Below are 26145 nucleotides of genomic sequence, written 5' to 3'. Positions count from 1 at the left end.
GGAGCTGCACAAGACAATAAGCAACCAGCAGAACTCCCATCCAAACGCAGTGCACATTATAGCTGGGGACTTCAACCATGCTGATTTAAGGTCAGTATTCCCCAGATTTGAACAGCATATTAAATGTGCAACGAGGGGGAAAAACACATTGGATAAAGCCTACAGCAACATCCAAAAAGGCTACAGAGCAACCCCTCTACCACATCTAGGTTTGTCAGACCACATGTCCATGCTGTTGATCCCTGCATACACTCCCATTAGGAGAAGAGCCCCCCCAGTCACAAAAACTGTGAAAACCTGGCCAGAAGGTGCATCACATCAGCTGCAGGACTGTTTTGAAAACACGGACTGGAGCGTGTTCGAACATCAGGACCTTGAAGAGCACACAACATCAGTGCTCTCATATATTAACTTGTGTGTCAACAGTGTCACTGTGGACAAACGTCTCCGGGTGTATTCCAACCAGAAACCCTGGATGACTAAAGAGGTCCAGGTCCTGCTGAAGCAACGTGACGCCGCTTTTAGATCCGGTGATGGTATGCAGTACAGTGCAGCCAGATCTCAGTTGAAAAGAGGCATCAGAGAGGCCAAGGCAGCGTACAAGAGAAGGATCGAAGACCACTTCACCACCAACAACTCACGACAGGTATGGCAGGGAGTTCAGCACTTAACCAACTACAAACCTGGCAATACCACGTTGACTGAGGGTAACGCGGAGCTTGCAGAGGAGCTGAACCACTTCTTCGCACGCTTTGAGGTGAAGGGACCAGAGGCAGCAGCAGCAAAAACATCGGACAGCAGCAGCCCAAGCCTCATAGTGCAGGAATATGAGGTGAGGCGCACACTGAGGGCAGTGAACCCCAGGAAGGCCACCGGACCAGACGGGGTAACCGCAAAGGTCCTAAAAGAGTGTGCAGACCAGCTGGCTGGGGTCTTCACTAAGATCTTCAACACTTCACTGTCCCAGTCCTGCATCCCGCCGTGCCTAAAGTCAGCCACAGTTGTCCCACTGCCAAAGCGTACTAACATTAGCAGCCTCAACGACTACCGACCAGTTGCTCTAACACCTGTTATAATGAAGTGCTTTGAGAAACTGGTCCGACGTCACATCATGTCCTGCCTGCCACCCACACTCGACCCGCTCCAGTTTGCATACAGAGCTAACAGATCAACTGAAGATGCCATTGCTACAACGCTCCACACCACCATCTCTCACCTGGAAGTGCAGGGCCGTTACGCCAGGCTGCTCTTTGTTGACTTTAGCTCTGCTTTCAATACGATACTCCCGGACAGACTAATAGATAAACTGCTGGAAATTGGACTTCCTTCCACCACCTGCCGCTGGATCAGAGACTTCCTCTCAGACCGTGTACAGAGAGTTAGAGTGGGGCCTCATCTTTCCTCAGCCCTCAGCCTCAACACCGGCTCTCCACAAGGCTGTGTACTGAGTCCCCTACTGTACACTCTGTACACACATGACTGTGTTAGTTCCCACCCAGACAACACAGTCATCAAGTTTGCAGATGATACCACTGTGGTGGGGCTCATCTCAGGGGGAGATGAGACTGCATACAGAGCTGAAGTTCAGAGGCTGTCAGATTGGTGTGCAGACAACAACCTGGACCTCAATACCACCAAAACAAAAGAACTGGTAGTTGACTTCAGAAGGAGGAAGTCCGAGCTGCAGCCTGTCAGCATCAACGGGGAGTGCGTGGAAAGGGTCTCCAGTTTCAAGTTTCTGGGTGTGCACATAGACACAGACCTCCAATGGAGCTCTAACACCTCTGCGGTCTTAAAGAAGGCCCAACAGCGTCTCCACTTTCTGAGAATCCTCAGAAAAATGGACCCGAAGAAGGAGCTGCTGACCGTCTTCTACTGCTGCTCCATTGAAAGTGTGCTGACATATTGCATCGGTGTGTGGTTCTCCAGCTGCACCACAGCACACAGAAAGGCACTCCAGAGGGTCATCAACATGGCCCAAAAAATCATTGGACATCCTCTTCCCTCCCTGAAGGACCTATACAGCACTCGCTGTCTCAAGAGGGCACACAGCATCCTACGGGACTGCACACACCCAGGACACCGGGTGTTTAAGCTGCTGCCGTCTGGCAGGAGGTTCAGGCTGCTGAGGTCCCGAACAAATAGACTCAAGGACAGCTTTTACAACAGGGCAATAGCCCTGATCAATGCTAACAGCTGACCTGACTGGATACCTCCCTGGACTTTTTAGGGGGAGGTAACAATGTTTAAAACGATAACAATAATATTTATATTTATAACAAGGTGCAATAATAATTAATGTGCAATAATAACAGTGTGCAATACACATACACTTATTCTTCTTTTTATACTAAGTTAATATACTGTGTTGTGTTGTTTGTTACGTTGTGATGTGTCATATCGTGTCGTGTTGTGTTATATGTAGTGCCGACGTAGGACAGTTTTTCCAATTTCATTGTACTACTGTACTATGTATGACTGTGCAATGACAATAAAGAGTTATCTTATCTTATCTTATCTTAATTTATTTATTTTTTCCACACATAATTGCTTATTATTATTTAAAAATGTATGATTGTTTTATGTTTAGGCGCTAACATGAACTTTTAAAATAAACTAGAGGGTCAGGTTTGAATAGAGATCGTGGTTTACAACGATCACCACTTCTTTTAATGCGCTGGGTTCTTGGTTGCTATGGTAACACATCCCCCTCTTTGTGTGCACAGAAGCCGCAGACGTGAGCTTTACTTCCTAATGTCACAGAAACGGTGACAGCCTGTGAACGTGGACAAATGGACGACCTGTTCCTCACTACTTCACTGTGAGACGGCTGCTAGGCAACAACCTTCACCTTCACCTGAAGCCAAACTCGAAATCGTTCTCCAACCTCAGCTGAGGAACTGGCTGATGTGTGAAGAGATTTTTGAGACGCAGCATCTCAAACTCAAACAAACCCCCAAACTAATGCGAAAACAATCTGAAGCTTTAGCAAACAGGTACAAAACAACAGCACAACGCACCATTAAAACCATTACAAACCACTGCGGTTGTCATGGTCACCTACCTCCATCCACTGTCCGTGGGACTGCATGTTGAGCACAATGCAGGGGTCGGGTTTGGACAGAGCGTCCCGGTCTGAGATCCCTTTACAGGTGAGTCTGAGCTCCACTTTGGTGAGACAGGGACTGCTGAACAAGCCCAGAGAGTTGGCTGCGGACTCGTAGATGTCACTCATGGTGGAGGCGGGACAGGAAGTCTGAAGGAGAAGCAGAAAAGTTCCAGAAAAGGCAGCATTAAGCACCTTTAGTTTAGGTAGTTTAGAGTCCCCGCGTACATTTCGCTGACAGCCTCAAAGACATGTCTGAACCGTCACCATCGAGCCATTTCTCACTGCACGAACGATTCATGTACTGACCAGAATCAGTCCTGACCGCTGTCAGGCTCACAAATATCCTCTCCAGGGCAGAAACTTCTCAAAACTACTTACAACAAGCACCACTGTTATAATTAGAGATGGCACGACACCACTGCTACTGCTTCAACGTGCTACGGTTATGATCCGAGTTACGCCGTGTCGCAAGTTTTGTGAGGTGCTTTTTTGATATTTAATGGATCAAATTGCATGTTTTATTTCTCTCCGATATCCGATCCAGTAATTTACGTCAGTATCGGACCGATACCGATACGTAATATCGGATCAGTCCATCTCTAGTTACAATATCAGTGAAGAGCATGATGCGACTCAACAAAATGCCAGCTCACGAGTCCTCCTGATCACGCAGTGGAAACAGGAAGACAGAAAGAGCCAATCACATGGCCAATCATTGCACCTACCCCGAGTTCCTGCAGCAAACAGGTGCTCAGCATCAATGAGCCTCTGAAGGGCAGTAAGCTAACAGCCAGGGATATGATTCATGCAGCTTTTGTATTGTGAATTCGTACATCATCGCCACTGCAGGCTTATTAAATTCTGTTTTTCCACAAACATTTGCTTCCAGCTGTTTAAAAATGGTCACCACTGGATTGTGCTGATTGGACCAAACCGATGCAAGGAATTGTAAGGCAGATTCTTTCAAGCATCCAGCTTGTAATCCTACAGTAACCCCGTTTAGGGAGTAGGGGATATTTCAGCTTTTACAACAGTACAAATACACATCGCTGCAGAGGAACGACCAAAGTAAAAGAGACTACAAGTTAGGGGTGGGCGATAGAAACGATATACGATAGAAACTATATAAATTTGGCCAACGATAGAGATTTTGACTATACCGCTCTACCGGGATAGCGCATGTTGATGATGTCAAAAGCATCGCAGCGGTTAAAACCATTATCATCTGCAAATGATGGCGGGCGACAGTCATAGCAAAGAGGTGAAGCACTTTTGAAATGTGGGGAAAGCCAAAAACTGCGCTTCCTCCACTTCCGTAACATTGATTCATTAATGTTGAATTCTCTCGCAGCTGCTCTGTTCCCATGTAGTTGCAGTATATTAATGACTAACCTCGTATTGTGGATGAATGCTCTCAGTTGTTCTCCTGACTGAAGTTTGGCCCGTGTACAGCATCCTGCTATGCGATTGCATTTGTCCCTGACCACCAGAATCCCTCACGTTAACTTTTATCGAGTGGAAAAAAGTTGGCTTCATCCTCCAGCTTCACTGTGCTAATGTTATGCTAACATAGCTGTGTCGCTAGCAATCACGTAGCACAACATTATATACCAGCTAGCCCAACTTCAGTAACCCTGCAAACCCACTGCTGTTTAGTTTCCTGTCTTTATGTTAGAAGTGACAGCAGAGCTGTACGTTTGAATTAGTTTCAAAAATCTCTGATATGAAATGTTTAGGTGGAAACTAGCGAGCTAACTTCCTGTTAACTTCTAACTCCGTTAAATTTAATAAATTCTGTTTTCATGGATGTTAAACTTAAATTGTTACACCTGGTAAAGCAGCATCGCTGATGATTTTATTAAAGATGAAAGAATTTGGACAGTTTTTAACTCTGTGTTGTTTGACTTTGGGACCTGAAGCAGACGGAGTTTTGGACCCAGATTACTCCGCGAAGCTCCTCACTACGGCAGCCGTAATGCTCTGACATCCATCAAGCAGGGCGGCTTACCAAAGTTGTGCTAAAACATTTTTAACAGATTTCTGCAGCCAAAATCGGTCCGAGGTCAGTAAGCACAACCAGAATTCATACATAAGGAACACTCTCGATTTTTGATTAAATTAAAGGATTTTAAGTCCTTATAGTGTGGAAAATACGTTATACAGAAGAAAAGAATATATCGTGATATATATTGTTACCGCACGTGCTTCAAATTATACCGCGATATGGATTTTAGGCCATATCGCCCAGCCCTACTGGAGTCTAGACAGAAGCATCTCCAATGGAAGAACCATGGAACCTGATTAAACACAGGAGAGTTATGTTTTTCATTCAGATTAGTTTATGCAATTATATTTGGTCTTAAAATATTGGTTCTTGTTTTTATTCTTTCCCCGGTTGGCAGCGACACACCGACCAGCTGACCACCATAAAACAACAAAAATAGAAGAACATGCCAATAACTGCAAAACACTGCGGCGGCCATCATGAAGTCCTACAGTTACTCACTTAAAAGAAAAGAAGTGTTTGAGGAGCCGATAATGAAAAATGAAAGAGAGGAGGACAGATGGAGGACAGGGAGTGAATCAGGAAGTGGAGATGAGTAGTAAGGACGGAGGCGTGTGGAAAAGCACTTAAACCACTCGAGGACCTGCGATTGTGCCTTGTGTGACACCACCCAGAAAAAACACCTTTCAGAGACTCCAGCTCATGCGTAAAGCCGCAGGATTAACTGAAAGAAGCAATAATACTTTGTTCTGTTCACTTAAATTAGCTGTGAACGGATTTTGTGAACTTGTGTAAATTGGGGGATGAACTGTGAGGACTTTGTGTTGTGGGTGGAGGTGAGATGGATGTTTTCTCATTGACGTCAGACTTCTGATCATCTAGTGGACGTCAGAGGAACTGCAGCCACGGAGGCTCTGAGTCGCAGCAGCAACACGTAACAATAATTATTCCAGGTCTTTATGACAGACAGGAGAACTTTATAATAACTTTACAAGACATTTCCCAGCCTCTGAGTGATTTCATTTCATCACTGATTTACATATCATAATTGCATGGAAATCCTCCCTGTCAGAGTGGAATGAATGCAACCAGCAGCCAGAGCGAGTCTGCTGAACTGGTGCTAATTAAATCGGAATAAGAGATGATTTTATTCATTACATGCATTTAATTGTATTTGATGAAATAACTCCTATTCATCCAGGACAATCTAATTATACAGTGTAGAAAAAATTACGTTCAAAACGATGTTCACATAATTAATTCGCACGTCTGGACTCGCTGTGCGTGATAACTGACCCTCTCTCCGTGACACTGCTCTGATTGAGTTGCTTAATTTGATTATTAGAGACCTGCTTTTATATCTCTGCTGCTGTGAGGAGCCTCGCATCCTGTCTCTAATTACTAGGGCTGCAACGATACACAAAATTCACGGTTCGGTTCGATATTTTTTCGATACAAAAAATGTTCATGCCTTTTTAATTTGTCATTTATTAAAATTATAAATATATATTTTAACTCAAAAGTACAGTTTTTAAATTTAATGTTGCTGAAACAACAAAATAAAAAAAAAAATAAATCTATCTGATGGAGAAATCCCTCATCTTTGGAAAAGAGAGTTTATTACAGAGAAATGTCTCTTTCCAAAATAAAAGCTCTACTATACGCTTCTTCTGGGCTATATTCTCAGCAGCATATTAAACATATCAGGTCCCCATAAGTAGAATCCTGTGCTAACGGCTGTCTAAATGACTCGGGTAAAGTTTGTAGCATGCGTGCTTGTTGTTTTTGTCTGCTTCCACTTGTCTTTGCACTAGGATGATGTCAGAGTAAATGTGCAGTCATATTCGTTGTGTTCCCACTAGTGCTGTCAGCGTTAATCTGAAATGACGTTAACGCCACAACACGGCAAATCTCCGTTAACGAGTTACAGCGTATTGCCCTGTGCAACACGTTAACGAGCTAACTGCGCTAACACACTAGTTCCCACCAATTGAGCATTGCGTGGCACATCCAACATACTGTTTTACTTTAGTCCATGACGCGCTTACCTTCAGGGTCATACGTCACATGAAAACCAAAATAGTTCCAAACGCCAGATCTGAATGAGGGTGGGGGAGGTTCAATTTCGGGTAGCGTTGAGGCAGTTGCCATGTTGCAACGAGCTAAGCTGCGTACTCGCATTCTCAGCGAGACCGGACGTGCCAGGAACGCGAGCACGGACTCGTGATTTGTACAATTGGAACATCAGCGTACTTGATGATATCACAGGTCCGGAGTTTTTACTGCCGTCCCCTCTTAATTTAACTGTGAGTAATATGTTATGAAGCTTCACTTTAATCACAGCCAAACCGGTTTACTCAGGAACAAATAAAACACTGAAATAAACCAAACATTAACATTTAGAAGTGATCTAAGTGACTTATATATATATCATGTTTAACCTCAGTAGTGAAATCTCTATTAATAAAAATATTGTATATATGTATATGTATGTATGTATGTATGTATATATATATATATATACATGCATGAAGAGGATGATGTGGACAAAATACTCATTTGCCTAATAATTCTGCACTCCCTGTATATGTGTGTGTGTGTGTGTGTGTGTGTGTGTGTGTGTGTGTGTGTGTGTGTGTGTGTGTACACACACACACATATATATATATATATATATATATATTAATGAGCACTCTGATCTTCAGCCCCATTGTCTCCTGCTGGCAGATAAACTCCGCCCTGACAGGAAGCCCTTTCTGTTGGGTCAGGACAGAGTGATCGTATCTCCACCTCGACTCCCAACCAATCACTCCATCACCTCCCTCCATTATCCCATCAGCAGCACTCGGGTTGATCTGATTAACCCCGGGCAGAGCGAGGTTTTGGTATCCGAAGCACTTCACAGGAGGAAGTTACACTTATCCTCTAATAAAAATATAAGATATTCTCCTTACACAGCTGGCTCAGGTTACAGCCCTGAGGAACGATGGAGGGAAGGATGTTTCAGAAACAGGACACAGATCTGTTCTTTCTGTGGAGGAGATCATGTTCTACCAATCAATGGAGTTTATAATAGACCAATCAAAGGCTGCTTATGAGTCTTTTTATAGAGCTATTAAGATTCTTATCACTAAAACCACGAAGGAGAATTCTTCACTCAACACCATGCTGCTGGAGAACAAACGCCCTGCACCACACAGACTGACCTACACTGAGCCTTCCACCAGTCCGAACCATCGCGAAGGCCAAACTGGGACCACACCGAGACAGAACACACGTTTACAGAATAACTTTAAGTTCTGTTTTAAAGAACACAAAAGAATAAAAATGTCTGAAGACAAGTCCAAAACCAGCCCAAAGCATCTAAACAAGTCTGAAATCACATTTCTGAAACCAACGATACATCTCACTTCCTTTTTGCCGCCATGATAACTGGCTGTAGTTATCATTCTCACGCAGACACAGATACCTGCTGATCAACGCACAGTAACATCAACACCCTGCTGATCCCAGTCACTGATTGGTGTGGATTAAAAGCTACGACCACAGCTGCACCCCACAGTTACATGCATAACTGAAAATAGCTCCAAGCAGAAGCCCCAAACGTCAGCCTGGATGACAACAACACAGATCTGTGTTTCATTGAGCAAACAGCTTATCTTTAATAATAAATCAAAGTTACAAGAGAAACTACTTCCCTGTTGTCACAGTGTTCAGCTCCTGTGAGCCTCACTCAGTGAGGGTGCATCCCCATAAAACACATGTATATGTAGGTGTGGGTGTAGGTGCGTGAAAGCTAGTGGACACTGTGAACATGGAGTTAACACAGCTGGCACATCTGTGTGAAAATGTTTGTACTTCCTGTCACCTAGTTCATAAGGAGTAAACTAGAATCTGTCATAAATTTCTTTGATGGCCTTCTGTGAGTCATTTGTACAGCATTCATACTGTGCATATGTGTTTTATTGTGAAAGAAACAAACAGGAATAAGCCTTTTTGTGAAGAAGAATTCAGAACATTCATATTAATTAATAAGAAAAACCAGTAACCGTATGACCTGTTGCAGTAAACATCTGCTTCCTCTAAACACAGTCAATGTAATTTACCAACTGTATGTCTTATTATGTGTGTTTATGCCTTTAATTTGTCTTTCAGGTAGACGATGCTTCTTTTGAGCTGTTCAGCTCCTCCCACAAAATCAGTCAGCATCGCTGTTACATCATCCTTCCATATTTATTCATAAAACAACACAGCTGACACAAAGTGCCGTACAACCTAAACAATGAAAATAAATCAGATATAAATAAAACCATAAATAAAAAGCAAATGCAAAAAGTCAAATAACAAGATGTGAGCAGACACAGCTCAGAGACACTCAGTTCAGTTTTTGTCACACTTTTTGAATCACTGTCTCTCTCGTGATTACTGCATTTGGACGTGTTCTTCATAAATTCCTGCAGCTCGCTGCACGACGAGCATTACATGGTTAGAAGTCACACATGAGGTGATGTCATGATGTGCTTCTCGCCGTCCTCCAGATAAAACAAACCTCAGCTCCATATTGTTTCTGCTTTTCAGTGAACCTGTCACTGTCTCTGCTCAGTCTGATTTAATGAGCTGCAGCTCGCAGAGACCCCGGAGTCAAAAATGACCTTTGACCCGCTTCACTCTTTCTTTTCTTTCTTTTTAATGTATCGCCACATTTGGCACACACAGTGTCACCGCAATGTTGCCTTCACTGTCAGTCAAACTCCACACAGAGAGTTTTAAGGAGCTCAAACTTTACCTGATATTTGTAACACACACAGCAGCTGAATTTATGAAACACAGGAAAGGTCAGAGCAAAAACATCTAATGAGACAAACATGTCGCTGCACGTTGTGACGCGCCATCCATCCATCCATGCATCCATCCATCCATCCATCCATTCATCCATCATCCATTCATCCATGCATCCACCTATGCATCCATCCATCCATCCATGCATCCATCATCCATTCATCCATGCATCCATCCATGCATCCATCCATCCATCCATCCATGCATCCATCATCCATTCATCCATGCATCCATCCATGCATCCATGCATCCATCATCCATTCATCCATGCATCCACCTATGCATCCATCCATGCATCCATCATCCATTCATCCATGCATCCATCCATGCATCCATCCATCCATCCATCCATCATCCATTCATCCATGCATCCATCCATGCATCCATCCATGCATCCATGCATCCATCATCCATTCATCCATGCATCCACCTATGCATCCATCCATGCATCCATCCATGCATCCATCATCCATTCATCCATGCATCCATCCATGCATCCATCCATCCATCCATCCATGCATCCATCATCCATTCATCCATGCATCCATCCATGCATCCATCCATGCATCCATGCATCCATCATCCATTCATCCATGCATCCACCTATGCATCCATCCATCCATCCATCCATGCATCCATCCATCCATCCACCCATGCATCCATCCATCCATGCATCCATCCATCCATCCGTCATCCATCCATCCATCCATCCATCCATCCATGCATCCATCCATGCATCCATCCATTTTCTTAACCTCTTATGCAATTCAGGCTTGCTTGGGGCTGGAGCCTATCCCATCTATTGTAATATTAATTGCTGGTTCTAAATTTGTCCTGTGTGTGTGTGTGTGTGTGTGTGTGTGTGTGTGTGTGTGTGTGTGTGTGTGTGTGTCATGTAATGCAAAATGAGAACACAAATGCAAACTCTGACACAGTGTATGACAAACAGAGAATTTTATTGTGGCTGATTTCAAAAGGGGACAAACATCTGAACTCGCTCACAGGGGGGTAACAGATGCTGTGCGATGCACAAAGGAGTGACGGGACTCACACACACAGTAACACGCACACACACTGAGGGCTGATTGGGGAAACAAGGCACGGGTGAAACAAAACGAAGGAAGCAAATCTAAGGACAAAGAAGAAAAGATGAAGAGAGTTAACAGTGAAACAGCTGACACGAAGACAGACACTTGACAAGAAGGTACAGGAGACACTGGACAGGTTAAACTAATAAACACCAGAACATGAATGAAAGCACAATATTAACTCTTCACATTTGCACCTCACGCACTGAACCAAACAAAGATTTCTCTCTGACCAAGAAAGAAGAAGAACTGCAGATCAACAATTAAACTTCCATCAGAAGAGCAGCAACACTGTCTCAAGGTAAAAGTCTCTAAGTGATATTTTTGTGGGGTGTATGCCCAACTGTAACATTAGTAGCATTTTGTGATGACATTAAATTAATATTGAGCAGAACTGAGTTCAGCTTTCTGGTGCAGGTGCCATGAAAGTGTTTCATGTGGACTCTCCTTCCTCTCACTGCAAACAAACAATGAAATCAAACTAAAACTCTCAGACATAACGAGAAAACTCGAAAAAGCCAACAGAACAAAACCCAGCATGACAGCGTGGTGACAAACTGCAGGCTCATCAGCCAACAGCAACCTCTCAGAGCCTAGATCGCTGTTAAACACCTTCCCAGGAAGGTGTAGTAAAAAGTCATCATGATGGGTGTGCTGACTCCAAAGGAGTTGAGTTTCCTAAGGAGGTGTAGCCGTTGGTGGCACCTCCTGAGATTCTCCTCTGTGTTGGCAGAGAATTTCAGGAGGTTGTCAAAGATGGTTCCCAGGTATTTGTACTCCTCAGCTACCTCCACTGGCTTCCCGTGGATGGTGGTGGTGACTGAAGCAGCCAGATCCCTCTGCCTACTGGAGAAGGTCACCACCATCTCTTTGGTTTTGCTCACGTTCAGTTCAAGTTTGGATCTGTCACACCACTCTACAAACTCCTGCAGAGTGGGCCCGTGGTGCTGTGAGGGCCTGACAGCAGTGACAGGAGAACTGAGTCGTCAGCATATTTCACCAGGTGACAGCTGGGCTGTGTGGATCTGCAGTCATCAGTGTAGAGGATGAAGAGCAGGGGGGAGAGCACACAGCCCTGGGGGGAGCCAGTGGAGGTGGAACAGAGACCGGAGAGAGTTGTTGACCCGAACTTTCTGAGTCCTGTTGGTCCAATATCCACAGGATCAGCTGATCATCCAGGTGAAATCGGGAGGAAAGTTTAGTGGCCAGGATGTGAGGCTGCAGAGTGATGAACGCTGATGAGAAATCAGCAAACAGAAGTCTGGTGGAGGAGTCAGGGAGCTCCAGATGTTTGTGGATGGAGTCCAAGATGAAGATTTTTGCATCATCAACACCTCTGCGTGCACGGTAAGCAAACTGGAGTGGGTCCATCAGGGGGTCAGTTGCTCTTACGATGTGCTGTTTTATGATCTTCTCCATGGCTTTCATCACCAGGGAGGTGATGGAGGAGACTTTGGGTTGTTTCTTTTGGAGATGAGGATGACTGTGGAGTGTTTCCACAGCTGGGGGACGGTGTGACTGTTAACTGAGGGTTGAAATAGACTCCGAACACACTTCCTAGTTGCCCTGCACAGTGCCTCACAACTCGACTGCTGATGTTGTCAGGGCCGGGTGAGCTCCTCTCCCTGGTCCTCCTGAGGGCTCTCACCACGTCCTCCGTCCTGGAGGTGAGTGCAGAGCTGCCAGGTTTGAGTGGATCTGGACTCCTCAAGCTGGGTGATGTTGTCCGTCACAAAGCTGGTGTAGAAAGCGTTGAGGTCGTCAGGGAGGGAGGAGGGGTTGCTGCCCTCCACCTGGGTGGTTGGGTGTTGGGTGGTGACCGCAGTATTCACAGAGGCCATGGTTTTGAGGCCCTGCCAGGCTGAGTGGAGGTCCCCTGTGGTGAATTTTATTTCAACTGTGTTTTTATACTCCAGTTTAGCCGTTTTTATGGCCTCTTGACCTCTTGATGTGGCACTCGAGTCTTTTAAGTGATGTATGTGTAACACTAATTTTGCTAAGAGCTATTCAAATAAACTTTATTATTATTACCATTAATATGATGCTAAAGAGGACCTTTGGAGTATCTTGAGCTACCTGAGAACTTTATGTAGCTGTGAGCTTCATTTATGGAACTTTAAAGGACGTAAAAAAAAGTTTTAAAAAAGTAGAAGACAACAAACACAGCCTGCTGCCTGATGAACCTGCTGCAGCTGCTGCATCAGAACACCAACACTAAAGTTCGCCTTGCATGTGATGCAGAGATACTGGAAGCATGACAGCAGATGAGTGAGGCTGCAGACGCTGCAGAGGATGATTCAAACACAGGCTGTAGGTGTGGATGTCCTCATTCGCTGAGGGTCATGATGAAGTGATGCACTAATGAAGTGAGGGTGTGACGGGCGTAGGTATGTGACTGAACATGGAAGCTAATCAGTTAAGCGTTAGCGTGTTTGTAGGGGAGGAACGCATCTCTGTTCTTGCTTCGTGTCTCTGACCTGCAGACACTCCTCTGTAAGTGTCACAGCGAGGTGTGCAGGTGGATGCAGCTTCAGCTGCTCAGTCAAGCGGCGGATGAATCCTCCCACCTGCTGAGGCTCGCAGCGCGATGACATCCAACAACAGATTAAAGAGACGCTCATGAAAATCACATCACACAGATCCCTGTGCAGCTGCAACACTACAGTTATTAATTCATGTCATTCAGAGGCTCCGCTCGCTGATGCCGGCGGGTTCTGGGTAACGTAGCGGGTTTCAGCTCGGCGATGAGCAAACAAAGTGTTTGTGCAGAAGAATAAAAAGTGCGAGCGCTTCAAGCAGAGCACAGAGAGAACACGACAGCCAAGCACGTTTCTGCAGCAATAACCTCTAACAGGCTCATCATTCATTATGTTTCAAAGATCAAGAAACTTACACTTTTCTCCTGATTCAAATGCTATCAACTCGTTATCAGCTGGTCCTATCAGCTGGTCCTATCAGCTGGTCCAGTCCTGCTCTGAAAGCTCAGGTCCTCCACTCGTACAGTGAAACTTTAAAAAGTGATGAAAAAGCCGTGCTGATGTTCATGGATGCATTTTTCATCACATCTTCGAAACTAAAATATTTCAACAGAAAGACTTTTTTTGTCTGTAGAACACTTATCTGGGCCCGCGTTACCATGGTAACCAAGGAAACAGCTGTTCAAGGTAGCAGCTATGAACCCAAACTGATGTGTTTCTAGACTTCACTGAGTTTAATGCCAGATTTCACAAACACACACACTGACATCAGGTGTGATTCAACCACAAAGCCTTACAACCTCCAAATGGTGATTTTTAACCCTTTAAAAGTGGAAATATTAACTTCATGTATATGGACATATATGAGTACAGATGAGACCAGAAAGACGAGAAACTGGGGGAGTCCAAATTCATGGGCTGCATCCTCCTGAGGACGCATTTGTAGAGCGATTACGTCACAGCGACGTGACGAAGGCTGTCCAAATTCGTAGACTCCTCCGAATGCAGCCGACAAATGCGTCCTCCTTTTCCCCGAATTTGAAGGATGGGTCGGGTGTGTCCTTCGTGGCCTACCATATCCCAGAATTCATAGCGCGGCCCAGCCAAACTCCAGTTTCCAACAATGGCGGCTGCTACTAAGTTTTAAAATTACTCTTATTAATCTTTCTGGGACACAAGATAAACTTTTAACATATTTTCAGGTGAGAAAGTAGCTGTGTAAACATCAAATATCTGCTCGGTTTATCAAGATATCGCATATTTGCAAAAGTGCTTCGACGTTTTCAGAGACGTCTTCTACCCACCAGCTCGACAGCTAGCCGGGAGCTCGAGGGTCACTGGAGCCGCAGAGAACGGCACAACTCCCGGCACATCATGTTCAGATCACCGCGGACTTTCGCTTCTCAGGTTAAACGTGATATATGAGTCACTTAGACAACCTAAAAATGTTATTGTTGGGCTTTTCTCAGTGTTTTATTTGTTCGTGAGTAAATCAGTTTGGCTGAGATTAAAGTTATTAGATTAGATTAAACGTTATTAATCCATCGGGTGATTTTCACACAGCTGAATAAACGTCAAACAGAAAGCTGATTAAACAGAAGTGTGAGACGGTCGAGAGTTTACCCCAGTGTCCTGTTATATTTTAGATATCGAGGAGCAGACGGCCGAGTTTATTAAACTCCACAGAGACAGCGGTGACGCAGATCAGAAGGCGAGACCGTCCCATTTCACAACCGTTTACTTCCAGCCTACCCGACCTTCTGAGGACCCGGCCACGTAGACTGCGAAGGCCGGGTCCTCAGGAGGATGCAGCCCATGAATTTGGACACGACTACTCTGCTCAGTTCAGAAAATCAGTGATGGAGGTGATGGGGATAAATAATCCATGAAGACGGCGATTTTAAACGCCAGGGAAGAGAAGAATCCCTGTGCTTTTATTTTGAAAGTCCTGTTAACCTGTTAACCACCAGTGGAGAAAAATACTTATAAGGCGGCTCATGACTTTTGCACAGTACAGTACTTTTTTCCCCTTTATTTTGTCAATAAGCAAACAAACATGTTAACCTGAAGCTGAATGGCTGAGAGCAGCCGGAGCTCAGGGATGAGCGAGTGAACTCTGGGTTAGCGACTTTAATTGGACTGAATTGGAATGAATGGGCCACTTCGTGCTGTTCAATATTCAGTTGTTGTGATTCATGACTGCGGCGCATTAAGCCGCATTCGGGGCAGGATGGAAAAACAGGACAGCTGCTCAGAGTTCATGCATTTTTCACTGTTAGCTCTGTGTTCACACTGGTTAAACAGGCCCGATCAGCTCCATTCAGCGTGTTCCTGAGTTGTAGCAGTTTGTCTCCACCAGCAGCACAAAGCAAACAAACTGATGGCTGCTTACACGTCGACCGGATCAGTATTAATGTGTTTCCTGAGAGTTGTGCAGCTTCACCGGCTCTGAATCGAAATGTTCTCGTGTTGAAGTTTAACACAAAGTGTCGATATCCATCCATCCATCCATTCGCTTCCGCTTATCCTTTTTTCAGGGTCGCGGGGGGCGCTGGAGCCTATCCCAGCTGTCATAGGGCGAGAGGCGGGGTACACCCTGGACAGGTCGCCAGTCTGTCGCAGGGCCAACACACAGGGACAGACAACCATTCGCACTCACATTCTCTCCCGCATTCACACCTAGTGGCAATTTGGATTTTCCAATTGACCTACTGTATCCCCACAGCTGTGATTTTTATTTTGATCCTCGAGTACAGGTGAAAATGACCCAGAAATGACCAGCATGTGAGGCTCTGTGATTGGCTGATTGCTAGTGAAATGCATTATTTTTTAATAGACACAAAAGGCTGCAGTTCCTCTGACGTCCAGCAGAGGCAGCAGTGAGTCAGTCCACCAGACTCCAATGTTAAAACTTTACAGCAGAAATAATCATGTTTCCAGCCTGAAACACAAACTGTTTGCTCTCTATATATCATTTCTCCCTCCATAACACCTGTACGGGGTAAGAAGGGTTTTAGAACTCACCTGTTTAAATCTCAAAAAGTCTTAAACTTTGACTGTCAGCTGGATGGCGACCAGAGATGGGCTGTAACGCGTTACAGTAACGCGTTACTTGTAACGCGTTACTTGTAACGCGTTACTGTAACGCGTTACTGCAATCTGATTACTTTTTTCAAGTAACGAGTAAAGTAAGGGATTACTATTGCAAAAACGGTAATTAGATTACCGTTACTTTCCCGTAGGAACGCTGCGTTACTGTGTTACTAAAACCGTGATTTTCCTGCGAGTGTCTCATGACAGTGACGTAAGCAAGTGCGACGTTAGTGACAACAGCTGTGTGCAGATCAACAATGGATCACATATCCAGTGCAGAGAGAGTATGAGCGTGCAGCGTTTAAAGCGTGGAAGTACTGACCTTACTTTGAGTTTGATTCCATAAAAAGTGACAAAAACATTAGTGTCCGCTGTGCGTGGGAAGAAAACTTCTTTTTACAGCGAAAAAAACCCCTAAACTTCCAACAAGCACCGAGTAGCTACGACGTAATGGGAAACTCACAGAGAAACTCGCGGATTCTTCCACTGACTGCTGCGGCTCACCTGCACCAGGGTAAACCTCCGCCTGCCCCACTCCTGCTTTACAGGTGAAAATAGAGCAACAGGACCACTGAGTCTTTGACTTTATTTATTTTCTGCTGTGTTTTACTTGCATCTATTTGAAAGACTGAGTGTAAACACAAAAAATATTTTATTTTATGTGCTGGAATGTGCAGAAAATAGGTTTAAATGTTAAACTAATTTCTTCCAGCCAGAAAATGTTGCATATAATTTAATTTTTGCTTGATGCATAAAGTTAAAAGGTTAAAACTAATAAAACAAGTTTTAAAAAGAGACTTTTCCATTTGATTACATTTTGTATGATGGATTATGCAGAAAAAGTAGAATTGGGCTGAAAGATCTATCGCTTTATTACCTATTCAGGGTGTAAATCGTGTTTTTAAAAAGTAACTAAGTAACTAAGTAATTAATTACTTTTGAAAATAAGTAATCAGTAAAGTAACAGGATTACTTTTTTGGGGAAGTAATCAGTAATTAGTTACTGATTACTTTTTTCAAGTAACTTGACCAACACTGATGGCGACACAGGAGGATGTAGCTGCTCGCTGTCTGCTCAGCTTCACCTCAGCTAATCAGAATCCCTGAACTGGACCTTTGACCGTGTTTAGCTGTTGGAGCCGTTGGAAACATTTTTAATGACATTATCTCACCAGTAACAGGTAATATTGATTGTGTTAACGGACAGTCCAAGAAGTCTGAGCTCCGAGAGTGAAACTAATGATGTTACTGAGCAGTAAAGGCCAAAAGGCTAAAACTGAGAAGTCAAATCATTTGTCCGTCTTTCATCTATAGTCTTTGTTCTGTGCTGAAGGGGGGGGGGGGGGGGGGGGGGGGGGAAGGTACTGTAGTACAGAAGTACTACAGAGTACTTTACTACAGTACCTATGTGCCTCAGGGGGCGTTGCCATGGAGATGGCTCCATCCAGAGCAAATCTGAGTCTCTGTTGTTCTGTGACTGAAACACACAGCATCCTGTGATCAGCTGATTGTCAGCATAGTGACGGAGAGGAAGAGTGACTCACCGTGATCATCACCTGCTGTATAAATAGCACAGTGCTGCGTGAAGCTGTGAAAAACTGCCTAAACGTGCTGCCACTGCAGAAGGACAAATGAAGGGGGCGGGGTTTCTCGGGGGGAGTGGCCCGCGACTCCTGTCCCACTGACACAAATACTCCCTGAGAACGTGGATTCATCTGCAAACAGCAGCTGCTTCACACAAACACTTTCTTCTTGCAGTTAAAAAGTGACGATGCTGTTCGTTATCAGCGTCGCAGTGCTGATGCTGTGGTTCACCTCAGGTCACTGCTGTCCAACATGGACTAAAGGATCAAGTCCAGCGCTCTACATAGTTCCACGTGTGTGAAAATATCTTCCAATAAAACACCCAGCTGTTCCTGCTCTCAGCACCACTGCAGACATGAGAATATGTGCAAAGTTTAACGTTTCTATCTCAAAAAAACTGCTGTAATCATAAGAAAATAAGACTTTTTATTGAAATTACACTAATGTAGCGATTCATCGTGTGTTCTGTCAATGGAAGCTTATTGAACTTGGATTTCTTTACATTAAAATGAACAATACACACTTTGCTCTATTTTTTTGCCCTAAAAACATAAAACACAAAGCCTGTAAAAAAAAAAAGAAGAAGTTACATTTAGGGTAAAATTCAATTTTCTGTAAGCTCCACCCCCAAATTCCAAATCGACCCAGAAAGCAGATTTTTACTTATTGAGTAACATATGTGTGAAGATAACGGAGTAGAGATGAAACCTGATGAAATATTAATCATGGCACTAATATCAGATGAGCCCTAAAACGTCTTCTTCTTCTAAATACTCATTCTTTTATTTTGAAAGAGCACGGTGCTTCCTGCTGTTAGACTCTGCTGTCTGTGTGGATAAAAACTTTGCCGATAGTTTGAAAAGCTCCGGATCGCTTTAACCGCCCTGTCCTGTAACCTGTTTCAGATGTTTGCGGATGAGCTGACGGGGGAGAGGTGGCGTCTTTACGAAAACCAGAGTAGCTCACAGGTAGTTCCACATTTGCTCACGCTGCCCCCTGGTGACAGCATACAGCTACAACATGGAGACAGCGATGTGCACCTGCAGACTGCCAACACACAACCCTGGCCTTTAAAGTGTTTTTTATATCAATTCTGTTCATTTTATGTGGCATTGTTTGTATTTTTAATTTGTCACAGATTCTGTTGATAACATGGAGTTTCTGGCCGCAGGGCGGCGTGCGTGCACGACGACTGTCTCAGGGTCGCCTCTCTCCAACCTCCAGCTGACACTGGGCTGGTTTGAGGTCATGCTGTGAGGTGGGAGAGCGCGGAGTCCGGGCAGAGAAGGAGTTACTGGGCCGAGTGGAGGAGTTTAGTATGTTGAGCAGAGCGAGAGGATTTCTGCAGTGGTGAGGACGCTGTGCCGGTCTGTGTGGTGACGAGAGAGCTGAGCGTGAAAGTGAAGCTGAATGAAACGTGGTCCAAAACTCTTTCAACAAGATTAGGAAAAAGAACGTTTGTAACTTTGAACTTTTCTAATCCTGTAAAAATAATCAAGTAATCTTGAGGATGTGAGCAGAGCGGGCTCGGCGGCCTGAGGCCCTGCGAGGCGTTCAAAGACATGGCACCAGGTATTTTTAGCTGAATTTAATGTCCGATTATGCAGCTGCGGCACAGGTTTATCTGCTCGTGTTTCACGGGTTTTTATCAAAGCTGCACCTTTTACATCTCCTCCCTGAGCGTTATCGCTCTTCTTCATCTCATCACCCCACACGTCTGCAAATCAGCCCAACTTCAAAGCAAATATTACAAATGTTTCCCAACCTCTGGCTCATGTGCTGCACAGAGGTCTCTGAATGCAAAACAGGTCCTCACCGTCCACTAACAGGCAGCAACCAGGACCAGGGAGTCACATGACCCCTGTGACTTTAAACTGATTGGCTACACGGAAAAGAAAAAGATGCTGGGATTTATGAGTATCTGATTTTGCAAACCTAAACTAAGCATCTATAAGAAAACAAGAATAGATTTTTAAAAAATGTTCTCAAATAGAAAGAAAGAACACGTGAGACACAGTGGCCACAACAAAGATTACACAGGGGTTAGAAAAAGATGCAAAAGGGCCCAAAACATTAAGCAACATGGACACAGAGGGGATGCCCAAACGGAGACACCAAACTAACAGATGCACAAAAGCTAACTAATAAACCGAGAAGACATGCAAAACGATCACAAAAGAGTCAAATAGTGATCTCAGAGAGACGTGAAGGGGGGGGAGTGGTCACGTGTGCAAAATTGGATGTAAAATGAATGAAAACTGAAAAAAAGTTGTAAAATGTTGAGACCGGAAGTTATTAAAAACATGTAAAATGATCACAAAAACAAACAAACAGGTGAAAAGAAAACACAAAGGTGCATAAAGGGCCTAAAAAATGATGATTAAAAAACTAACAGACAGAAACTAAACAGGTTAAAAGTAGAAAAAAGAAAAATATTGTAAAAAGAAGCAAAATGACAAAAAAAAACAAAGAAAGAAAGAAACAAAAACTGTTTTTTTTTAAACGACTCTGGAAATAAACAACAAACTATCACAAAGATTCATAAACGAAGCACAAATTCAAAAAACTGACAGGAAGGTGCTGCTGAGGTCACTGTGACGTCACCACAGGTGGAGACGGACTCACAAAGCATCGATGCTCTGATCAATAAACACCGAGAACCATACATGATACCAAAGTACGAATATCCTTCATTCTCGGAGAATAGATCATAACCGATGCTTTATCGATCAGTTCGAGCTGAGAAGTTTTTCATCTGCAGGGATAATAATGAATAACTCGTCTCTCTGTGCGTGGTTCACATTTATGAATAATAATGATCCATCATATTGATTAATGAGCCAAACACACAAAGCGATTAAGGACAAACATCCGTCTCCAGTCAGAGCTTCACTGGCTGCGAGAAAACGTCAGCGCTACCGAAGCTTCTCCTGCTTTTCAAAGTACCCGTGAAAAATCCACAGACAGTCACGGAGCTCACTGTGGGGTCATAAATCAACACCTGTGCTGTTTCTCACAAAGAAACACTAACACTCAATCTCATTTCAAAATAAAGGCCCAGTCCTTTCATGTCCACAGGACTCAGTAAATTACGTGGGCTCATTTCCACATATCTGAAACACACTCAGCCAATAGGAGCACTCCAACATTTACATTTACCCCATAATTAATACAACTGAAGAACAAAGCAAAAGAAAACAAGACTGCATCCCTCACCCATCCACCCCTCACCTATGCATCCCTCACCCATCCACCCCTCACCTATGCATCCCTCACCCATCCACCCCTCACCTATGCATCCCTCACCCATCCACCCCTCACCCATCCATCCTCCGTGAGACTAAAGACATGAAGAGGAGAAGAGGAGAGTGCTTTGACCCTGAGATGCTCAGAGTGCTGGAGTGAATCCAGCTTTAATCACCTCTCTGTCATCATAAAGGTTAAAGAATCAGGCAGGAAGTCAGAGTGGAGACATAAACAATAAAGGAATGATGAGTAAAGGCTGTGAAAGACGAAGCTCTCTGAGTTTTTACCTGCTCAGATGTTCATGAAGAAGAAGAAGAAGAAGAAGAAGAAGAAGCTCCAGAGCGAGAAAAGCATCCAAAGTTTCCGCTCAGCTCAGACGGACTGAACTGAGATCAGCTGCGAGCGTACGGACACACAGCTTCATCTTCATCCTCCTCCTCTTCCACCTCCTCCTGCTCCTGTGGCTGCTGGAGAGCCTTTCCAGCTTCCAGTCACCTCGCGCAGCTTTATAGCGGGGAAAGCCTCACACACGCCGGCGGAGAGGGAGCGGAGGACGTGGGAGAGGAGCGCGGGCTGCAGCGACCCCTGCAGGCCGCACACCGGCGGCACAGGCGGGGCAGCAGAGCCGGAGGAGCGCCGCTGACTCACTTGTAATAAAGCAGTACGGTTCACATTATGATCAGAGACACGGGCAGTAAAAAAATACTAATTTATATTTTTATATCTGACTATAGATTTACGAGCTTCTTTTTCGATTCAGGTCATTTTTTTCTTCCCATATTTTTAAATTATGAATATTTTTGGTTTATTTATTGATTTATTTTATTTTTGAATTTGCCTTTTCCTTCACAGATTTTTGTTTATTTGTTTGTTTTTGTTAAATTTGGTTCTTTCTCTTTGTTGTTTTTTGTAAATGAAATTGTTTTTTCTCTACTCCGTTTCTATTTATCTGCAAACTTATGATTCTTCATTTTTTTGTTTTTTATGAATTAATTTTTTTTTCTCTTCAATTTTCGACTTTCCACTTTTTATTTTTATTGTTGATGATGTGTTTATCCTAAACGTGTGCTCTAGTAGGGTTGTATATTTTTACTCCATTATATTGTGGTTGAAAAAAATCATTTTGTACATTTTTGTATTTGAACCCTTTGGTTGTTTCTTATTCTGCAGCTAAAGTTATAATTCCCACAGGTTGCTTTAGTTATAGGTAAAGCTGTCACACACACACAACCCCCCCCCCCCCCCAAAAAAAAACCAACCTTAATATGGGTGTATATATATATATATATATATATATATATATTATATATATATATTTAGAGATGGACCGATCCGATATTACGTATCGGTATCGGTCTGATACTGACCTAAATTACTGGATCGGATATCGGAGAAAAATAAAAAATTTAATCCATATCACGAAAGCACCTCACAAAACTTGCAACACGCCGTAACTCACCTCAGCACGTTAGCACTCGGAGCAGTATGCATCACGTGATAGAGCGGCTGTGGCATGCGGGACCTGTCGGTGGTCTGGATAGCATGTGGAGCTTCGCTAGCAACCTGGCATTTCATCTCCGACAAAGTTATCCCCGAGAGAAGTAAAGCAAGTGTGTAAGTCCATCTCTGAATGTTTGTAAAGCATTCCTGCGTTAAGCTTAACAAGCGACTGCCTCTCCTGCTGCTACTTCAATCATGAAACTGCTTAACGATCAGCTGATCGGCTTTTCTGTCGCGAGTCCGTCTCTGTTGTTTGTTTTTGGCCCACTTTGCACCAGAAAGAGGAAACCAGCGGCTGAACAAGAGCAGCACGTTTTAGCTTGATAAGCTGTTGTTAGAATGTATTTAATATTACTTTCTACTCCAGGATCTTTTTCTACGTAGCTGACGCTGGTAACTGTGCAGGGGCGGATCTAGCAAAGTTTAGCCAGGGGGGCCGATAGGGCATTAACAGGGAAAAGGGGGCACAAAGACATACTTTTCTTTCTTATTCTCATTTAAAATGTCTAGCTTTTAATAAATAATTATCTGACACCCAAAGTTTTAATTTGATGTAAAATGAATAGAAGTCAATTACTGTATATAGTAACTATTAAGTCTAATATATATACCCTAGTAAGCTATAGTACTTTTTCCTTTGGGAAGGTACCATCTGTGCAGTCTGCAATTTTGTTGAAGAAAGATGTTGAATCTATTTAATATTTCTTGAAAAATAATTGATTTCTGTGCATTTTTTTTCGCACTGCATCAAATTAAGGTTGATTACGTCGATTAAGCATCATGAGGTGGAGCGTAGAGCTGGGCGATAGAACGATAACGATATGTATCGCGATATAACTTTTACTCGATAGAGAAATTAAGCTATCGCGATAGACCTCGCCGCTCTTGTCCTCTTAAAATAAAATAAAAAATAAAAAAAATAAAAGTTTAGCCAATCCAAACTAAGTAGCGCAGCGCCGAACCAATCACAGCCGCAGCGTCACGTCGCGTGACTTGTTACGTACAGCACAAGTGCCAAGCCGCACGTGTGTTTGTTTGGGAAGCAGCCAGCGGGTAATGGAGCCAGCGCGTAATGGAGGAAATGAGTGTGCCGACTAGAAAAATCAACCGAGCGTGACCGAAGAGAAAACAGATGATGGTTCCAACGCCGGAGAGATTGTCGAACGGAAGAGCCATAGGAGTTCCGTTGTGTGAAGGTATTTCGGCTATTTCAAGTCTGACAAAAAACAGAGTAGCGTGCACTGTAAATTGTGCCGAAAACAAGTCTGGAAATACAATAAACTGGTGCATGCGTCACACTGTGCGCCACGTTATTGTTTCGGTGAAATGAATTTCTACAATACTGTTAATTCTACTCTCTGCAGTGTTTAAATGCTTACATATACACACAGTTACTGTCCCTCCACACATACGACTCGGTTCTGCTTCTATGCCCCAGCTTTGTTTACTTTTTCCCACCGAGGCTTCTAGACTTCTGATTGGCCAACATTTCTGCACGGTTAGGAATCTAGCGCCACCTGCTGCTTTGGCATGTTCATAGCAGCGTTTTCCTTCATTTCTGCCTTTATGTGTGGACGGGATTATTTTTTAAAACGAAAACGGAAAATCTCCGTTTTCAAAAATACCCGTGTACGTGTGGACGTAGCCTCAGTCTCTGACTGGAAGCGCTGATTCGTCATTTGGCTTTTGTCAGACTAAAGTAAGTGTTACAACTGTTTGAAAAGCTCAGCTATACAACAAGGAGAGATTGAGAATTTCCTTTTAGTTCTCAGTTTATTTGATATTGACAAAAGTTAGTCAGTTTTGTCTGTTCTTCTGTAAAACAAACTAAGATTTATTTTTACAATTAATATTTTGTTTCTAAGTGGAATTGACAATTTAGTCTGTTTCGTTTGTTCTATTTTGAAACTTAAACGCTTTAGCGGCTGCCTTTTGTGTAGTTTGCAATATTTGCCTTTATTTATCTGAAAAAGTCTCATGTTCCTTAAGTACATCTACCCTGTTGAACTTATTATGGGAAATAAATATTTAAATAAAAACAAGCTGCTGATTATTTCACATTTTACTTGTGAGCAACGGCACATTTAAATCTTACAAATATAGTTATTTGGCTTATATCGTGATAGATATCGTTATCGCCTGAAATGAAAAAAACATATCGTGATATGAAAAAATCTCATATCGCCCAGCTCTAGTGGAGCGTGAGGGGTGGTTCCCTATTTTTTATTTATTTATTTTTGTTGTTGCTGGGAGTTGGAACCCTATTAGTTAGGTTGCTTAATATTTATGCTAAGTACTCTTTAAAATACCAGAATAGGGAGGATGGTGTAGGTTTAAGTTTATTAGATTGATCAGTATTGCTGAACTATGAAATAATTTTTTTGTATACAGGTATAACAGAATAGCTTTAGTGTAGTTGTTGTTTTAAACTTGAGTATGAACTTGCAGACTTGCAAAATGCAGCAAGATATTTAAAAAACAGTTTTGTTGGTTAAAAACACTATATCGGATTCATATCGGTATCGGCAGATATCCAAATTTATGATATCGGTATCGGTATCGGACATAAAAAAGTGGTATCGTGCCATCTCTAATATATATATATATATATATATATATATATATATATATATATATATATATATATATATATACCAAGGGCTCAGAGAAGAACCAAGGGCTCAGAGAAGAGCTCGAGAGGATGTGGAGGGTGAAGGTAACGGTGGTCCCCGTGGTAATCGGAGCACTAGGTGCGGTGACTCCCAAGATAGGCGAGTGGCTCCAGCAGATCCCGGGAACAACATCGGAGATCTCTGTCCAGAAGAGCGCAGTCCTGGGAACAGCTAAGATACTGCGCAGGACCCTCAAGCTCCCAGGCCTCTGGTAGAGGACCCGAGCTTGAAGGATAAACCGCCCGCAGGGGCGTGCGGGGTGTTTTTTATATATATATATATATCTGTGAGCGCTAAAATGACTCTGTTACTATGTTACTGTAGAGCCATCCAGTCGTTCTCTAAAATTGAACATTAACTTTCTTCAAAGTGATTTAAAAGTCCAAACACCCACAGCTACAAACATCTGGCTGGCACTACCCTCTTCTAGGTTTCCTGCAAAGGATTCTCATCGCATCATTATATGCAACATGCAGCTTCTGCGTGCTACAGTGTTTGTAGGATGACCACAAGGGGGCAGTATTTACGCTTT

At 43.4% G+C, this 26145-nt stretch overlaps 1 protein-coding gene across 2 annotated transcripts in view; it reads right to left on the bottom strand.

Moving 5' to 3' along the window:
- The window catches only part of cpne4a (copine IVa), a 97783-nt gene extending 75857 nt beyond the window's left edge, over nt 1-21926 (bottom strand). Inside the window, exons 1-2 of one of the 2 annotated variants that reach the window (XM_026183902.1) lie at nt 21729-21926; nt 3065-3256 (exon numbers count right to left, since the gene is read on the bottom strand). In XM_026183902.1, the coding sequence (XP_026039687.1) occupies nt 3065-3235 (171 nt within the window). In that variant the 5' untranslated portion in view covers nt 3236-3256; nt 21729-21926. Of the gene's footprint in view, nt 1-3064; nt 3257-4501; nt 4526-21728 lie in introns of those variants that run through there. The other variant, XM_026183903.1, reaches the window with a different exon arrangement.
- Nucleotides 21927-26145: the final 4219 nt, after the last annotated feature.

The sequence above is a fragment of the Astatotilapia calliptera genome, chromosome 11 (genome assembly GCF_900246225.1).
Source record: "Astatotilapia calliptera chromosome 11, fAstCal1.2, whole genome shotgun sequence".
Lineage (NCBI taxonomy): Eukaryota > Metazoa > Chordata > Actinopteri > Cichliformes > Cichlidae > Astatotilapia > Astatotilapia calliptera.
This window is presented reverse-complemented; position numbering and strand designations above follow the sequence as displayed.